Source organism: Caenorhabditis briggsae, assembly GCF_000004555.2.
Source record: "Caenorhabditis briggsae complete genome, chrII, whole genome shotgun sequence".
Taxonomy (NCBI): Eukaryota; Metazoa; Nematoda; class Chromadorea; order Rhabditida; family Rhabditidae; genus Caenorhabditis; species Caenorhabditis briggsae.
The window spans coordinates 13,568,131-13,586,809 of NC_013486.2; the positions used below are offsets into that span (position 1 = coordinate 13,568,131).

An 18,679-nucleotide genomic window follows, 5' to 3' on the forward strand; every position below is an offset into this window, starting at 1 on the left:
CAGATGTTAAGAAATACATGTGCCCTAAACCTTCTCCTTTTTCAAGGGTCCGATTTCAACATTCTCACTTTTTCAGATTTCCCTAATGAGCTTTTTTTACCGCCCACAATCTGAGTTTTCATCTATTTGCACTCATTCTAGCCACATTATTACTCTCTATATCATTATTAACGAATTTGTTTTTAAAAAATATCGAAATCCCAAAAATCCCATTTCCTCTCTCCGGAATACCGGAAATTGAAATGTGTAGTTCGGCCGGAAATTTTAGCCTACTGTAACCTCCTCTGAAATGCCTCGTGCCAAATAGTTCAAAACTAGTCTACTTTTCATCAGTTCACGACTATTTATCTTTTACCATTTAATCGTTGCCTCTCCGTTAATTTTTTCTGCCTTTCTTTGTACTTTCTTTTATTCGTTGTTCATTTAATTTGCGCTCTATTATGCAGTTTTCAATTGCTGATTTGACCAGCTTTTTCCGGTTTCTAGTAGTTTTTAAACTCTTTCAAATTCTTGTTTCCTTTTTTAATTTCTGTTTTACGATAATAATTGTTTTAGATATACAATCAGAATAGACATGCAGTCACGTACCACTTTGCGAGATTTATTGGTAGCGCCAAACAACTCTGTTCCACGAGCGGCTACGCCAAGTTCTTTTGGACAGAACCCGAGCATTTTTTCTTCGACACAAGGTACTAATTTCAGTATTTTAAAGGTGGTGAGACATGAAATTTAATTCGGGTTCTGTCTCAACTTGAGGGCTTCTGAAAAAATAGGAACACTGAACAAGAACAGGAGACTCTGAAGAGCCCTGAAGCAAAATAAGAGATGCATTGGAATAGAGCCAATGAAAACCTCTTATTAGGAGTGTCTTGCCGACTGAGCTACGCTATTGTGTGATTGGATTTTTATCCTCAAACTGCCACCTATTGAATCAATTTACAATTCCAGCTATGCCACAATTTTGTTCTCTTGTGGAAGCAACGCCGTCCTCTTCATTTCAACTCTCAACTCCCATTGGCCTGACTCCGATGCCTTCACCTACCTTGTTGCCTTCTTTCACTGCACAGTCACTTCCTCCACAGCTGCCAGATCACCTTCTTCCAGCTCATCCTCTTCCAGCTCCTGCTTATCCTCCATTCTCAACAAGCCAACTTCAAAACGGTACTATAGGTACTTAATGATAATATTTTTTTTTTCTATTTCACAGATTGCCAACTCGGGATCACACCACAGATTCTTGAACTTTTGAATCTCATACAGATGGTTCAGGGTCAAAATCTCGAAGCTCGGATTGCTCCGATGGAACCGGAGGCTCCTTCTTCCAGTCAGACTCCGGTTAATGTTAAACAATCGTCGACTCAAACTGGTAATTTTTTTTTAGAAATGATACAATAGTTTTAAGTGTAAGTGTAGGCTGCTAGTCACTGAAATCTGACACCTTTGTGAAACAAAAATAATGGAATTTTGACTTTTTGACAATTTTTGGTAATCCTTGATAACTCTTTATCATTCTGAATGTTCCATCAGTCATATTTTAAACTTGAAACAAAATTTTTTTCAGAAGCACATGCAGGACCATCTCTCGTTGAACGAGCAGTTTCACCTACTGCTCCTTTTGGAATCGTAAGCATGGAAGGTAGGAGCTTTGCATCCTTAGGTCATTTCAAACTTAACTTTGTGTTGTTTCAGAAGAGATGCAAAACCTGAAAAGTGAGAAGAGCCAACTCCAAGAAGACTTAGAAAATGAATTGAGGAAATTCAAGCTAAAGCAACGTCAAATGAGTGTAGGCCATCAGAAGAAGATGAGCGAAACGATGAAACGGCTCAAAGAAGACTTCGAAATGTTGAGCTCAGCCGATAAGAAGACAGTTGAAGATTTGAAGCTCGCTGGGAGTAAGAAAGATGCAAAAATAGGTGCTTTGGAGCAGGAGAACGAACAGTTTGAAGCTGAAAAAGAAAGTCTGATGAACGAAAATGAAAATATGAAGATACAGATGATTGGAGAGCAGTGTGTTCGCGAATTGGAGATCCTGTTTCTTCAAATCGAGATTGAAGTCCTTACCAACGGCGAAACCAAGAAGATCGTTCAGCTGATCGATGAGAATGTTTTGCTACAACAAGAGAAAGAGACTTTAGAATCGGTGAATGAAAAGAACAATCAGGAGCTTTTGAGAATGCAGTGTGAGCTTGCTGCGAGGACGGAGAAAATTCATGCTCAAGAAGAGGAGCTCCAGGAGCTGAGACGATTCAAGATGCAAGTACAGGTTGAAAACCTGAGATTGAAGAAATCGGTTTCTCCAGAACCTCAAGAACAGACCGAAGGTTCCAATGGCGATTCCCCAGCATTTTACGAGGAAGCTGTCTACACCGAAATGCCAGAGGCAATCGCCGAGATGCCAAAGGAAGAGAAGTTCTCCGAGGTCTTGGAGCAGCAGAAGGACGACAATGAGCTCTGGCTCGAAAACAAGAAGGAGATCGAGAGTCTTCAGAAGCGGTTGGACCGTGCAGAGACAGAATTGATGGAGAAGCATTCATCTGAAGGGCTGAGACAGGAAATTCTTGGCCTTCTTGGTCACATCAAGCAGTTCAAAAAAAAGTCGGATACCCTCCGATCAGAGTACTCGACTCTCGAAAAAGAGAACTCTTCGATGAGAAACTCGATTCGAGAAATCCAATTTTTGAAAGACGCGAAAGTGGCCGAATTGGACGATCTCATCCGTCAAGAACAAGATCTTCGAGTCAACATCTCAAATCTCCAGCACCGAGCAAGAGGACTTTCTGATGTGAAGGAACTTCAACAGAAAATGGAAAGATACCAAAAGATGATCAGGATCTATGAAGATCAGTCCGAGAAGATTTTGGTCCTCAACAATGGACATCTCTGTTGGAGAGGGAAACAAGGTGAAGAGTTTTTCAATGAATTTTGACCTGTTTCAAATTTTTGGCTATTATTTTTATTGTTTCAGGACAGCCCGGAAGTTCCGCTCAAACTCGTGCTGCCAAAAGACCGCGCCAGTGAACGGAAGGCTCATTGACTCAACCGATGCCTAATTCCTGCTCTCATCATATCCTTCCACAGGTATTTCTTCAGTTAATATGAGATAGATGATCACATTCTAGAAAATAGTCCTTCTATTATTTCCATCGAAAGTTTTTCTTTTCAGATTTTTCTCCACGATCCTCGCTACTCCACGCTACCATGCTTCTTCGCTCCGACCACGATTCCAATCACCAGGTGAGCCAGATTAGCATTTTTCCACTTTAGGCTCAATTATCTCGGTTGCCATAAAAGATATCAAAAATATGCTAACTGATAAAATGTTGCTGATATTATGATTAACGTTTTATCTGTTGACAAATTTTTAATATCTCTCATGGGAACCAAGATAATTGAGATCAAAGTGAACTTATAGGGCGGCCTTCTATTAGAGAATTTACAGTAGAGTCACTTCTTTTCTGCTTTTTCTTTTCAAAATTCTTCTTTTCAGGTTTTCTTCAACAAAGTCTTTGTATCCTTGCTCCTGGTTCCAATAACCAGTCATTGCTTCCTTGCCTCTGATTCTTACAACCATTCATGATTCCAACAACCAGGTGAGCAAGATTACCATTTTTTGATTGTAGGACGTAAGATTTATTGTGGGCGTGGTCTTTCTAAAAGGATTTTCTTTCAAACTTCTATACTTTCAGATCAAATTCTTCCTCACTTCTACTTGGTTCGTCGTCTGCCGTACTCTGCTCCTTCCTTCTTGTTTCCACCTCATGCTGGTCATATCTCACATGCTTCTGCTCCTATGGATCACATTTATGAGTCTTTTTTCCTTTTTTTGTTTTCTATGTTTTTTTTTAAATTCCTTTCATTTTTCTCAATTTCCCACATTCGCTTCCATATCGTAGCTCATTCTCTGCTTCCATGGATTACATCTATGCTCCAATTTTCTATCAAAAAATCATTTTCCGTTGTTCAATCCCTTCCATCCTTGTTTCCCTAATTTATTTATCAATTGAACAACTCATGAATACCATTTCCTTGTTTTCTGTTGACATTTGATCTTTTTAGTTCGCTTTTATATTTTCCTATGGACCTGAAATCCTTTGTTCGTATTCCCCCGCTTCACTAGATATTCTACCTCTATCATTCCACCTCTTCTTCTCTTATCACCTCGCAATTTTCCAAATCTACCTGAGCTACCAAAATTTTATGATCTACTTCCCAGCCTTTTCTTTTCCAAGCTTTCTCCATTTTCCCGAGTTTCGATTACTTTAAAGTTTGATCATAAATTTGCTCATAAATAAAACAGCTCCTGTTGCAAGAAGTCATACAAAAGTGAATTTGTTTGGATTCAGAAAATCAATAAAAACTTAAAACGCTTCTTTTTTAAACAATTCAGAAATCATTAAAAGCAGCGTCTCAAGTTTTGACTTTGTGCCTTTTTTGAGAAAAAAAAACACGTATTTCCTCCCATAGAAGACCGCCCAAACGGTCAAGTTTAAGCTTGATTATCTCTATTCCTGTGAGAGATATCAAAAATTTTTTCAACTGATGTATTTTTTATCATAAAATCATCAATATTTTATCAGTTGACAAACTGTAGAGATCAAAAAACCTTCCGAAAAAAATTGCGGGAATTACAAAATGAGAAATACAAGAAACAGCATCGTCTCTCTATTTTGATCTACCAATTTTTCAAAAAAATGTTTTTTCGAAAATCAATGATCTAGAAGATCCGCGGCGTATTCTCGTCATTTTTCACATTTTTTTTCAAAGTTCCTTCACTTTTTTCGGTTTTTTTTTCGAAATTTCTAATATTCCAGGTCCATCGAAATGAACAACAGCCCTTCTCCAAGCATGCCGAATGGAACGAACAACAATAATGGTCTAGGTAAGTTGAAATCTTCGAAAAATTGCTGTTTTAATCTTTAAAATCGATTTTCAGCCAACAACAATGTCCAAAATGGGTTCTTACAAAACTACCAACAACCGGCTCTGATGCATCTATGGGTCGATTTTCAGCAAAAATGGACTCAAAATGGTCCACTAGGCAAGCCAAGGGTCCTAAAGATGTATTATAATTTTCATAGTTTTCAGTTGTGCCTAGACAGGCTCCGATGCCACCAGCTATCTCAACGATGAACTATCAGAACATCCCAGGACAAATGACAAGCTATCAGAACCTCCCAGGAAAGCTAAATGGCCCTACTATAAAAGCTGCTGCTCCACTGATAAAGATGCATATGGAAGGGAACTCAGGTGTTCCTACTAGGCTTAGTCAACCTCTGATGCCAACAGCCGGCCAAACTGCTTCAGTGATAAATTATCAGAACATCCCAGGACAGCTAAATGGTCCGACTATACAAGTTGCTGCTCCACTGATACAAGAAGTCAAAAAAGAGGGCGAAGGAAATCAAGTGGAGTTAGGTGGGAAGCAAGGTCAAATGCTAAAGGATGAGACGCAGAAGCTTGAGCGAAAAACGGCCGACTCCTCAGAAGAGGAAGATACTCAAAAGTTGAAGGAATTCATTGAAAAGGAAGTCCAGAAGCGAATTAGTGTTCTGAGCTTCAACCATGGAAGGGAGCTCATACAACTGAACATGGAAAGAACGACGCTTATCGGACAGCTAGATGAATATAAGGTGTTGAAGGAGAGATTGGAGCAAGAGAGAGGCACGGGTGGTCTGAAACTTGAGAATCAGAATTTGCGAGAAGCGGTTGCAGCTTGGATGAAGGCGTCGGAAGACCAAAAGCAGCAAATTGAGCAATTGAAGAAGGTGCTTCAACAACGAGATTTTGAAATGTCAAAAGAGATCTCTCAAAACACGGAAATTTGCCGATTGAATGATGAGAAGAAGGCTGAAATTGACGACGTCAAAATGAAAAACACCCAGCTTGGCCAAATGAATATCCAGCTATACAACGAGGTCAATCGCTTGAACCATGTTGTCAAACAGCAGGCAGAAGAGAGATTGAAGCAAGTGATGGATTTGGAGAATGAGTCTAGGCTGGTTAAAGAGCAACAAGTGGCTCAAGCACGTGAGCATTTGGAGAAGATGGTTGGCATGGAAAAGGAGAATGATGAGCTGAACAAGGCTAAATCAGAGCAGGATGCCAAGATTCAACGTCTCGAGACTGTCAACAAGTCATTGTTTGGCAAATCTTCAGCTCTGGATGCTATAAGAGCTAAGCTTGATGAAGAAGTCAGCAGGTTTACAAGCCAAGCAGCGGATCAAGAAAAGAAGACGTTGGGACTTGAGAAAAGGATTCAAGAGTTGGAGGAAGAAGCTGCTGAGCTGGTGCGTCAGCAAGATGATCAAATTGACAACCTCAAAAAGATGCATCAAGATAAAGTGAACAAGTTGTATGAAGAAGCGGAGGATTTGAAAATAGAGAATGAGGCATTGAAAGATGATAACAAAGAAGAGGTAGCTAGAATGAAAGAGGCTTTGAAACAGAAGGACAAGAGTTTAAAGGATATGAAAACTGATAATGATGGGTTCAAAAAAGCTCTTGTCAATCGAGACGCCAAGATTCGACATCTGGAATTACAGCATTCAGGTTTCAAGGACACTATTGACGGACTTCTAACTGATTTGTCAGTGTTGAAAGAGCAGAAAGAGAAGATGGTCGAACAAGTAGAGAAGTTGAAAAAGGATGGGAAGAACCATGAAGATAGAATGGATCAGTGGAAGATCCAGGCAAGTCGAACGGAAAAAGAAGTGGCGAGTTTGAGAAAAGAGAATGCGAAACTGAAAGATGACAACAAGTCGACGACGTCACTTCAAGGCCAAATTGACCTACTCCAGACAAAGTTGACGGCAAGTTATGGGAAAAACGAAGCTATTGAAGATGACTATCGACGTCATCGCGAGAAACAAATGCAAGAACTCAGAACTGCTGATGCCAAAATCGCTTGTCTTGATAAGACTATCAGTGAGCTTCGTGCAAAGATGGCTTCCAAAAATCAGGATAGTGAGATAACGGAGAACGCAATGAAGTCACAAATTCAGGAGCTCCAGAAGAGCCTGACATTGAATTGTGAGTGTACTTTTTGTTTACTGTTAAACCTGTAATAAATTTGCTCCTGTTTGAGCTCAATTATCTCGATTCCTGTCAGAGATAACAGAAATTTGTCAACTGATGAATTGTTTATCATAATTTTACCAATATTTTATTAGTTGATCTATTTTTGATACATTGCATAGAAATTGAGATAATTGAGCTCAAACTTAAATTTCTTGTTTTCGTTTATACCTGTAGAAGGGTTCTTAACTTTGAGCACAATTATCTTGGATCCTATGCAATATATCAAAAATGTGTCAACTGATAAATGTTTTATCATAATATCAGAAGTGTTTTGTCAGTTGACAGCTTTTTTTGTATCTTCAACAGGAAACGAGAAAAATTGGCTCAAAGCTATTTTGAATTTTCAGTGCAAAACATGATTGACGCTATTGGAAGCTCCACCACTTCATCAGCTCCAGCCAGTGAGTTTTAAATAATTGAACGTTCAGAAGCCCACTTGAACTGTTAACTTTGAGCTCAATTATCTCGATTCCTGTGAAAGATATCAAAATTTTGTCAACTGATAAATTGATTATCATAACATCATCAAAATTATATCAGTTGACAAAATTGTGATACTTTTTACGGGAATCGAGGTAATCGGGCTCAAAGTTGATGGTTTAGAGGAAAATACGGTAGTTGAGAATCCGCATTTTCAGAATGCACTCCATCTAAAACACCTCTGTCCGCATGTTCATCCCCGTCAGATACATTACCGACTTTGCCTGACTCCGGAACGCCCCGTGCTCCATCCGGATCTCAGAATCCACGCAAACGACCGAATGGTGACACTGAGAAACTTAAAGTGAGTTTTTCGCTTCCAGAAAATGCTTTTAAAAATGTATTTTCAGGCGAAGAGCTCCAGAAAGTAGATGATCCAGAATTTCGAAGATTGTACATTTTTGGATTCAATTTTTCCAATTAAAATGTTCACTAATTTAGAAAAAAAAGTTCACTAATTAAAAAAAAAAACGTTCATTAATTTTTTTCCTATTCCCTTTGTGACACATATTTGTTAAAACTTATGTTGTTCCTTATTTGGTTGATACGTATTTTTGAAGATTCGAATACTTGTAATTTTCTTGTTCCTGATCTTGCTGATTGAATGAATTGGATGGCTTAAGATTCGAAATCTTGAGAAACTGTATATTTTTGAAAAACTCAAAACATTAGAGCATTTCGATTGAGTTTGGAAAGTTACAAGCTTTCAAATGAATATAATCTTGACCTATTTTTGAGCTAATTTATTTCGGTTCCTGTCAAAGATATTAAAAAAGGTGTCAACTGATTAATTGTTTATCATAATATCAGCAAGGTTTTTACAGTGAAAACATTGTTGATGTCTATTAGAGGAACCGAGATTATTGATCTGAAAGTGCATGTATAGGTGGGCTTCTGTTATAGACAATGCTCAATTGAGTTGATATCACTGTAAAATTAGATACAGTCACAATTCTAAAATAATTGGACGTAAAATTACAATTTTCTGGAAGTCATATTCCCAAGTTTCTCTTTTATGCTCCATTGCCCTCTTTTGTCGTTATTTCGAAATTTCTTCTCCATTTGAAATTTTGTCTTCCGAACAATGATCGTGTCCGTCGATGAGTCACTTGAAATATCAGCTTTCTATCAGTGGCTATCAGAGATATTAGTATTCCATGGCTTTTCTCCTCTGGAAACTTCTTCAGAAAGGAAAACCGTATTTGCTTTTATAGACGCCTAGCGAACTGTAAGTGCACTTTGAGCTCTATTTTTTTGGTTCCTGTAAAAGATATGAAAAAGTTGTCAACTAGCAAAATACTTCTGGTATTATGATAAACATTTTGTTAGTTGACCACTTTTTGATACCTCTTACAATAGCCGAGATAAATTGCCTCAAAGTTAAGAGGTCCACTTTATTAGCGTTTGTTAAACGTTCTCCGGGTACAAGAACTTGCTGGCACCTAACTGGATCAGCTTACGTGTTACATGTCTATTGCTATTTGTCCTTATTAGAGCAATAGTACCCAAGCAAGCACCAATAAAATCTCTTGATGAGTCAAAACCTCTGCTGCCTCCTTCTGCTTACCTCGCTTCTCTGTCCGGGTCCAGGCTTTTTTTCCTCTTTCTTCTATGTTCTTGCATGTATGAGTGACTATTTGTTTCCTGCCCCGCCGCACTGTCTTTTCTCTACGTCTCTCATCTGGCTTTCACTCTTTGAAGTTTGAATTTAATGCATTTAGTACAAAACTTTCATTTTTAATGAATTTGAGCGTTTTTTCCTGAGAAAAGGAGTTTTTATAACTTTAAAACTATGTAGTACACAGTTTAAAAGCGATTTTATTCGTTGTGAAGCTTTTACCTATGTTTTTACTTCAATTATTTCAGCAAGTCGTTGTCAAGCAATGTCCAGCAGCCAAAGTCTTCAAAATGAGCTCAATGGAGTCGAATCGGAGAATGGTGAGAACAATACAACTTTTTCTGAAAAATAACATGCCTATTTCTGGGAATATACTTTACTATGAACTCAGCGATGTGTGCACTAGATTTTTTGAACTTATGAACTTTTTGCCCACACACTGTCAAGTTTGAGCTATTTTTCTTGGCACCTATGCAAGATATCAATAATGTTGACTACTTTTTCATATCTTTGACAGGAACCGAAATAAATTGGCTCAAAGTTAGGCGCCCTTCTATTACCGGTTTTAAGGTAACTTTGGCTCTTGTCGAAATGCGGTGTTTTAGATAGCGCAAATTCCAAAAAAAAAAAAACAAAAACTATTTATACATTGCCTTTTAGATTCGAGTGCCACAAAGGTCAAGGAATTGGAGAAGCAGTTGGTGGAGAGGGACGAGGAGATTGCCAATTTGAAAAGAGAATTCAAGGATCTTGATGATAGTTTCCTGGAGAGATTGGAGAAAGGAGTCGAGGAAACCAATTTTGATTATGGAAACAAGCTCATCGAAATGGAAACCAAGAATATGAAGCTGGAAATCATTGCCAAAAAATATGAGGAGTTGAAGAAAGAAGTAGCCGATGAGAAGGATCAAGCTCTGGCTTCCAAACCAGGAAACAAGGATCAGGAAAAATTAGTTTTCGTTCTTCAGAAGCTGGTCCACCAACTGGAAGCTTCCAATCAAAGCTTGCGGAACGTCATCGATTCTTGCTACGAAGCAATTTGCTCGGAAACGTTGAAGACAGGAAAAGTTGTAGAAGTTCAAAGAAAACAAGACAGGGATCTTGAGGAGCAGCGGGAGACGATCAAAAGCTATGAGTTTAAGGCCACCGTTTTGAAGGGTCTGATTGAAGACTTGTCGAAAGAAAAAAAATGAATTGATGACGAAGAATGAAGATCTGGAGTTTTGCGCGGCTCTCAGAGACGAAGAGGAAAGAATGGAGCAGGAACTGACAGTCAGCGATCAGGAAACAGATCAAGCAGCCACCAGCAGCTCCAGAAAGCGGTCAATCTGCAAGAACGTTGAGGATGAGGTGAGTGGATTTTTACAAGAAATATTCATGTTTCAAAAACATTCTTTTCAGGCGAAGAAACCTCGGGAATAGCTGCTGTTCTTTCGGTTAATGGCTCGACGTCTTCAAGATTTTTGGCCGACTTCTTCGAAATCGTCTTAGTGACGTTTTCTATGGTTCTGAACTTCTCCATAGTTGTTTTCTCTTCTCTTTTGCTCCTTTCTCTATGTTTCAATCTAATGATCTTCCCTTCCTTTTCCATTTCGATCTTTTATTCCATCTCGCCCTCTTGTGACTCCCAATTCCTGTGCATATTCCCAACCCCTCCACCCCCACACACAAAAAATATGAATCTCCATTTTTTTCTCATATCGCTCCCTTTTAAATTTTCCCATTTCCCATTCTCCTCAATCATTCTTGAACTAACCTCACTGTAGGAATTTATCCGTGGAAACTCTTATTTTTGCTAGAAAGTCATTCTCTTTTCCGGCTTTTCACTATTCCCCATTTTGGCTTAATCGCTCTACTGATTAGTAATCATCACCAACTTTTTCATTATCAATTTTACGCCCTTCTAGATTACTGTATCTCTTCCCCAAACTTTCACCTAAAATTTGCATATCTGATGCTGGTGCTCCCAGTATGGGGGTAATAAAAATGATAGTAGCAATAAATCGTTTTTATGATCAAATTCGAATGAAGACAGGTATGGAAATGGCAAAAATGACTGAACAAACGACGAATGAGTGGCTTGGCCTTTTTCGTGACTCATCTAATTTACAAATGTTTGTTCGAGAGAAAGCTGGCTCTCGTATTAAATAATGCGTTGATGTACTCTAATAGAAGACCACCTTATACATGCACTTTGAGTCAATCATTTCGGTTCTTTCAAAAGATTTCGCAAAACGTATACTGATAAGTTGTTCATCATGATGTCACCAATACTTTGTCAGTTGACAGATTTTAGATATCTCTCATAGGAACAGAGATAATTGAGCTAATTGAGCTCATTGGCTTGTCGGCTATTTCCTTCTAGACATAACTCCACACATCTGGCACGTTATGCGTGCAAGCAGAAGATGAAAAAAGACTAGCGCAATTATTTTTCGTCTCGCGCGAAAGACAAAACGAGTATTAGGTAATATGACCGTAGGCAACACCTGTAGGGGGAAAAAGAAGCAATGAGAGAGGGCGTCTAATCTCTCTAATGGCCGTATTGCTCGCTGTAACGATATGAACGCCGACTAATTAAGATCCTTGCTTTTGTTCCGGTATAACTCATGGGAATTTCATTTAGCAACAAGTCACTTTTTATCAAAAAGTTTTTTCCTCTTCCTGATTTATGATCATTTTTCTTTAGGTGCTCCTTTTCCATCCACATCTGAAAGTGAAACTGAAGAAAATGTGATTTATCCCATAACAACCTGGAAACAAGTTAAATGTTAGTCCGGAGGTTGGTTCATTGATTATAAGGGTATGAGGAGCCCAACTAACATATTTTTCGACATTTAATTTTTTTCAGAAGAAGCATAAAATGCGCTCCTGAGAGATTGACGAACGGCATTCTCTTCCAGTTGTCAACCACTGTTTTTTAAGTTTTATTAGGTGCTAATCCTTGTCTATGTTCCAGTCTAGAATTAAGTTGTTTGATGTTTGTTTACTCACCGTCCCGGATTAGTTAAGCCCTATCTTGAAGACAAGTGTGACAGTTCACACCTTCAGACTGAACTGGAGAGTTGTGTTATGTGTAGTCTAGGGTACTGTAGGTCTTCAGTAGTACAGTAGATTTTCAGTGGTACGCTAATAGAGTGGGTACAGTAGGTACAGTAGGTACATTGGTATACTAGGTACAGTAGGTCATTATCTGCCAAGTATCCTTTTGGTACTTTTTTAGAAAAATTATTTTTTGTCAGGTTACATTTTGAGTCGACAATATCCGCTAACCGTCTCCCTGACTCAATTTCTGCGCAAAACCATTTCCGCCCTCACCAATGTAAACTTTCACGGTGGCCTAACACCCCACGTGTTGCAACCCACACGTCTGTTATCCACCAGATTGCGTCGCGAGGTGTGCGGTCCCTTCTCCTTCGCGTGTGTGCGACAGAAACATAATAGTGATAGAACGCATTGAATTAGGAGAGTGGTAGAGAAAAAAAATAAGGCGACAAGTGAAGATACGCAGACATCTACATAGGCATTCGAGGAAGAATTGGCGCCATTTTCAAAGTGTGTAGTTATGTGTGTTTGAATAACTCTTCTAAAACCATGTCTATGTTGACTCACTAGGTAGCATAATAGCGTTTCAACTTATCTAATGTTTTTTTTCTCTAACTAACGTTTTATCCATAAAATGAGCTCTTTTTCTGGAACCTCATCCTCCTCTTGTCTTTTTGGGATCTTCAAAATTTTGTAAACCCAACTGGATATCCTTCTATTCATATCGTATTAGGTTCTTTCATGCCTTTCCAATGAACAACTAGGGGATAGGGCAATATGGGAGGTCATAAAGGGTACTTGCTCCGCCCAGACCAGATGATGCGCACTCTTGCGTGGTATTATTAATCGATATGTCTTCAATAACTTGCATTCCGAAAAAAATCTCTCTCGTTATACCTCGTGTATTTTTTCCTCTCCAACGCTATCTATTTTTCCAGAATCTTCTAGCTCTTCATCGTCACCATGTCTTCCTCCCACAACGACTATTGCGAAATAATCTTCCACAAGAAAAAAGGTATGATCATTAAATATCGAAATGAGGATCATAGTTGGCTTTTCTTCCAGACACCACCACCAGTGTCCAACCCAATGGAAACATCCGGCACTACCAGAATCTGGAGGATCACCACGCGCAGAAATCGAGGAAAGAGGTAAGTTTAATTAACTAGGAACAGTAAAAGTCCCATGAAAATAATTTTCAGATGTGCAAAAGGAGAGGGAAGTGAAGGTTCCTATCATTCATGCTCAGGATCCACAAAACTCAGGCTCAGGATCCCAAGAAGAAGAAACCGTAGTCGTCAAGAAGGCAATGATTCTAGCTTTAAAGGCTTAACGTGAGTTTAAGTTTGGGCATAACAATTCATGACACATTTTTTCCAGATAAGCAATACCTGGAAACGGAAACAAATTTGCGGAGCTTCGTTGCGGAATTGAACAGAGAGAACTCTGAACTGAAGAAAGAGAATGCTGAAATGAAGGAGATCATAAGAAGTGAGTGAAACTGAAAATGAATACTGAAACCAATGCAAAGTTTTTTCAGGCCAAGGTAACGACTACAATTAAAAACAGATTTGGAGTGCTACAAGATGTAATATGAAGAGGAAGAAGAAAAATACCGTAATCTCCGGAAGCAGCTGAAGAAATGCCGATCGGTAGTAGAAGTCAATGATGAGCTGCATTCCGGACACAAATCAGAGGATTCTGGTCCCAGCCCCCATCAAAGCTATTTATGCAAGTCAGCAGAAGAATATGAAAAATGGGCTGCTTATCTAGGTGAGTATTTTTTGAATAATGATACACATGAACCTGATTTTTTGAAGATTGTGTCTCGAAGGATAAGGGAGTCACGGAGAAGCCAATGCTTGTGGACCAAAGGAGCACGGATAAACCTAGTCCGTCTTCATCTGGTTAGTTTTTTGATCCACAGAAATTTGAAATTGAAGAACAGAGGTTAAACTGAGCTATGATTTCAGCCTGTGATCCTTCGGCATCATCACCTGCGGCTCGTCCTCCATCCTCTTTAAGTCCTGTTTCCCCTATCGCTAGTTTAACCAGTGAGTTTCTTGACATAAAAAATATCAGTCAAGATATATTATTTCAGGTCCATCGTCATCCTTCCATCCTCCACCAGCTCCGAAGAGCAATGATGCATCTAGAAGCAGCGAGAATCTGTATCTACCTAGTTTGTCTTCTTCAAGCGGTAAGTTTTTTTGAAGCCCAGAAAATGAAAATTTAATATTATTCATGTTCGTCGCCGATGGATCTTGTGGCTGATTTTTTATTTAAAGGCGTATAGCCGGTCCTGGAGAGGAATCGGCTACGGTTTTAATTTACAAATAACTTCACACGCCTTTGATACAGTATTTCGGAGTTATTAAATTTTTGCCTATTCCCCTCACAATCAGATTTTTGTTTGTGATTTTTTTTTGTGATTTTTGCGCGATTTCGTCTCCCGAACTGTCCCCCGAAATTTTTGCTGTCTCGCCTCCTTTAAAGAAAAAATCGGCCTCGAAGGTTCATCGGCACCAAACAAGATTAATAACAGAGGTTGAGCTGAGCAAAAATTGCAGATAGTGGTTCTTCGACGTTCTCATCTGCTTCTCCTTTGTCGTTCGCTTCCCTTTCTGCTCAATCAAGCTCTAGTGGATATGGATCTACCCAACCAAACCAAAGAAAGAGAGGTGCAGAGAACCAAACCAGAGGACAGGGGAGAAAAAGGCAACTAATCCAATCTACTCACTCTTTTGATCGTGTCCAGAAAACTCACGAAGCTCATAAGGTATTTTATTGATTCATGTGACATGGTAAAATATCGGTTTTCAGATCTACCACCACCAGTAGTTCTTCAAGTTTATCTCCAGCTTCAAGTCTGAAGAATTCCCACTCAGCTCAGGATCTCTTCCACTTTTTACATTTGCATATCTTTTTTATTGATTGAATAGTAGTTGGCTGCCTCATTTTTTATTTTTTTTTGTTTGTTGTTGTGATAAACTTATAGTTCTTTTTCTATCAATTTTTTAAAACTTTATTTGTGCCGATTTCACATGGTTCCATTCATGCAATATACCTTATTCTTCTCTCTTTCTCCTTTTTCTGACTAATCACTTTAATTCAGCAACCTATTCAAGCCAAGAAAGGACCCAGTTTTGGACTCAAATAACCCAGTTTTCGAAGATTGGCCAGTTCCCCACGGAGTAGAATTACCACCAGGTTCTGCGCCAGGCATCAAGATGCCAGTGAGAGCTCCCACTACTATCAAACGTGATTTTTGAGAAAATAGACCTTGTTGTAACTTCTGAATTTTTCAGAGGTGATTCTGGATGAGACTGATCATTCAGGATCAGTTGTCGTGGAGCGTAGAGATAGAAGCGAGGAAAGGGAAAAGGAGGCGGAAGAGGTTGTTCAGGAAAACGTCGTGCCCCATTCCACTGTCGTTGCCGTTCCTCAAGAGCCGCATCAACAAGACGGCACGGAGATGGAAGGTGGAGAATCGGAAGGAGAAGAAGAACAAGAAGGGGCGGATGCACAAAATTGGCAAAGAATGCTCCAAAGCTCTCAAGGACAGTATCCCTTTGCCCCGCAACTACCACCACTTTTCCCACAGCAACCGATTCACCCACAGATGCCATTCCCACATTGGCCACAGTATCCGATCATTCCTCAACACCAACAGATCCTTGCCAATCGAATTCCACACTTTTCTGGAGCGACTCCACATGCTTCCAACTTTCCTCCAAATGGTCCGCAGTTCGGAGGTTTTGTTGGATTCCCTGGTTCCGGAACACATTTCGGCAACTTGAATATTCCAGGTGAGAAAAATTTTCAATGTTCAAAATTCAAATATTTATTAGATTCAGGATCCGCAAGCACTCCCCAAGCATCCTCGAGCATGAAGATGCCAAAACGTCCAACTCCAAAAAGAAGTAAGTTTCGTTAGGACAGGAGCAGAGAGAGCTGAAAACGTTGATTGTTAGAAAAAGATAAAGTACAGATATATTTTCAAACCTTGGGTTCTGGGAAATTGCTGAGCAAGATCCTGGATCCGCTTCATACAAGCTTGGGCTTCTCGAACTTGAGCTTCCAGAGCTTCTTTTTCAGCCTTCCAAACATTTTCCTTTGTCTGCTTCTCTTCTTCGGCAGTTGTTAGCTCCTTCTTCAACCGTTTTGCATTTTCATCCATTTGTCGAAATGCATCCAAAAGTTCCTCCTTTGCCTTTTTTTCAGCATCTCTCTCCCTTCTCAAAATGTCCCTCTCCTTCTTCAGAGACTTGACTAGATCGGCTTCTTCTCTCATATCATCCAAAAAATTCTCTGCCATCTGTTCGTATCCTTCTTTATCCGCATTCCACTTCATTTTCTTATGATAATGAGCCGATTTTTCTTGTTTTCGGGCTCTTCTCTCATACTCCAATAAGGAGAGGAGGTCGTCGGCTCGCATCTTTGCGCAATTCCACTGAAATTTTGCTTGCTTCAGTTCTTCTTCCAATTCCTTTTTGCCGTTCTCCACATTTTCTTCTTCTCCGATCTTGATTTGTGGCTCTCTTTCCTTTCTTCTCGCCTGCAGCATCTCCAAAGATTTTCTGACCCTCTCTAACTCATCCTGGCATCCTCGAAGCTGGGCCCTGGCTCTCTTAAAATCTTGGTCATAGCCCGTTGCTCTATTTTCAGCCGCTCTACGGCCTACCCGAGCTTCCTGGGCTTCCGCTTCCAATTTCTTCATTGCGACGTGATGCTGGTTCTTCATATGCTCAATTTCTCCTTCCAGGGCGAGGATCTGATCATCCTTGAACTTCAACTTGGAAGCCATTTCTTCTCTCTTTTCAACAACCCTTTTCGCCTTCGTTTCCTTTCGGTTCGCAGTATCCTTCAAACTTCCTGGAAAACGACAAAATTGTATATCTTAAAAAAATCTCTCTTACCTTGGAGAGAGGGACCTTCAGCTTGGTTTTGTTGCTGGTTGACGGCGTCCGACAGAGCTTCCATGGTTGACGTCTACTTGAGGGGAGGAGGTGATTCTGAAAAGTCGAAAATCTCTATCAATTAAAATAGGGAGATGAACGAACGGAAACGCAAATTACGAGCAAGGTATTCAAATAGAAGAAGAGAAAATACTGAGATGTGGTTATGTTAAAAGAAATTTATCACAAAACAATTTGTGTTATTCTACCTACAAACAAGGAGGTAAATTTTACTATCTGACCTACGCTAATGAAAAGTTGGATATTAATCGAAACTAATTCAAACATATGTCAAGTAAATGATTCATAGTATTCAAAAGCGGCGCGCGGGTCTCGCAAAGAGTAGTTACGCGCGCGAGTCTCGTAAATCGACACATAGTCAGAAAAAAAGTGCATCGGACAAATTATAGCATTTCCTGGTTCAAACTTGTTCAAAATGACGGGATGATAATTTCAAAAAGAGGATAATGATGAAATACCATCTGCGACTCAACTTCGAGCTCATATATCTCAGTTCGTATAAGAGATATCAAAAATTGGTCAACTGATAAAAGGTTTGCCATAATTTCAACTCAATTTTATTAGTTTACAATTTTTTCATATCTGTCATATGAGCTGAGATAATTGAGTTCAAACTGTAAACATGAGAGATGTGCGAGGAATCATTCAACAGCATGCTCATAATCGATCAATTGCATTGCACACAACGGATATACGGGAATGGTCTGGGCGGAGCAAGACTGCTGGTGGTCCATCCCCACCGCCTGTATCTCGTCAGGGTACTGGCACGAAAAGAAGAAAAGTGTGCGCAATCTATGCCTGATGAACACATATCGGTCTCCTGTGCGTTGCGACGAGAAAATGGATAGTAGATGACGTATCAGGCAGACAGGAGGTGTTGGAGAGCAACGAAGTACCGTACTAAAACTCTGAATGAAATCGCATGGTCTTCTTTTCGATGACGTCTTTGGAACACGGCCAACTAATCTCATGTGGACGAATAAACAAACAGAAAAAGATGTGGAAAACAGAAAGTTATTTGATTATTTAAGATAATAAAATGTGTGATTTTAACAATACAGACGCATTCTTCAGTTCAAAAATTAACAGAATTACAATGAATTATGAGGAAATCTAAGATAGCGCAAAAAAGCAACTTCGCTCTATCGAACAAAAGTCGCGGGCTTGTGAGTCACACATTCATCGCTTCTTCAATTTGAATTACTTCTCCTAGATAAGTCATTTTTGAAAAAAAAATGAAGAAAAGGTTATGGGAAAGAGAAAGATATTTTTGAAAAAAAAGAAAATGGGCAGCAATCGCGGTGTCTTTTGCTCTCACCGTCCATGTGTACTTTCAATTTGTCATTTAAAAAAGGGCATTTCAAGGGCATCAAAAGATAAATTGTCTTTTACTACACGATCCAAATTACTATTAATGAAACATGGGAAAAATGAGGGTACTGTATATAATTTGCACATATACTGTACTTCTATATCTGC

General features: G+C 39.3%; 2 protein-coding genes across 2 annotated transcripts; one reads left to right on the forward strand and one right to left on the reverse strand.

Moving 5' to 3' along the window:
• Positions 1–574: 574 nt before the first annotated feature.
• Positions 575–15,094, forward strand: CBG21399 (the record flags this gene model as incomplete). The annotated part of the gene is made up of 23 exons (XM_002646925.1): positions 575–689; positions 949–1,170; positions 1,208–1,366; positions 1,562–1,636; positions 1,690–2,901; positions 2,967–3,015; positions 4,813–4,880; positions 5,087–7,030; positions 7,426–7,479; positions 7,717–7,862; positions 7,909–7,925; positions 8,680–8,786; positions 9,425–9,496; positions 9,837–10,334; positions 10,390–10,526; positions 13,160–13,236; positions 13,287–13,372; positions 13,602–13,712; positions 13,821–13,994; positions 14,042–14,128; positions 14,195–14,275; positions 14,323–14,421; positions 15,045–15,094. The coding sequence occupies 23 exons, from the start codon at positions 575–577 to the stop codon at positions 15,092–15,094; spliced, it is 5,640 nt and encodes a 1,879-aa protein (XP_002646971.1).
• Positions 15,095–16,074: 980 nt separating this feature from the next.
• Positions 16,075–17,204, reverse strand: CBG21401 (the record flags this gene model as incomplete). Its single annotated transcript, XM_045242926.1, has 4 exons — positions 16,075–16,175; positions 16,227–16,851; positions 16,906–17,096; positions 17,141–17,204. 4 exons carry the CDS (start codon positions 17,202–17,204, stop codon positions 16,075–16,077), a joined length of 981 nt encoding a protein of 326 aa, XP_045097296.1.
• Between the last annotated feature and the right edge of the window lie 1,475 nt (positions 17,205–18,679).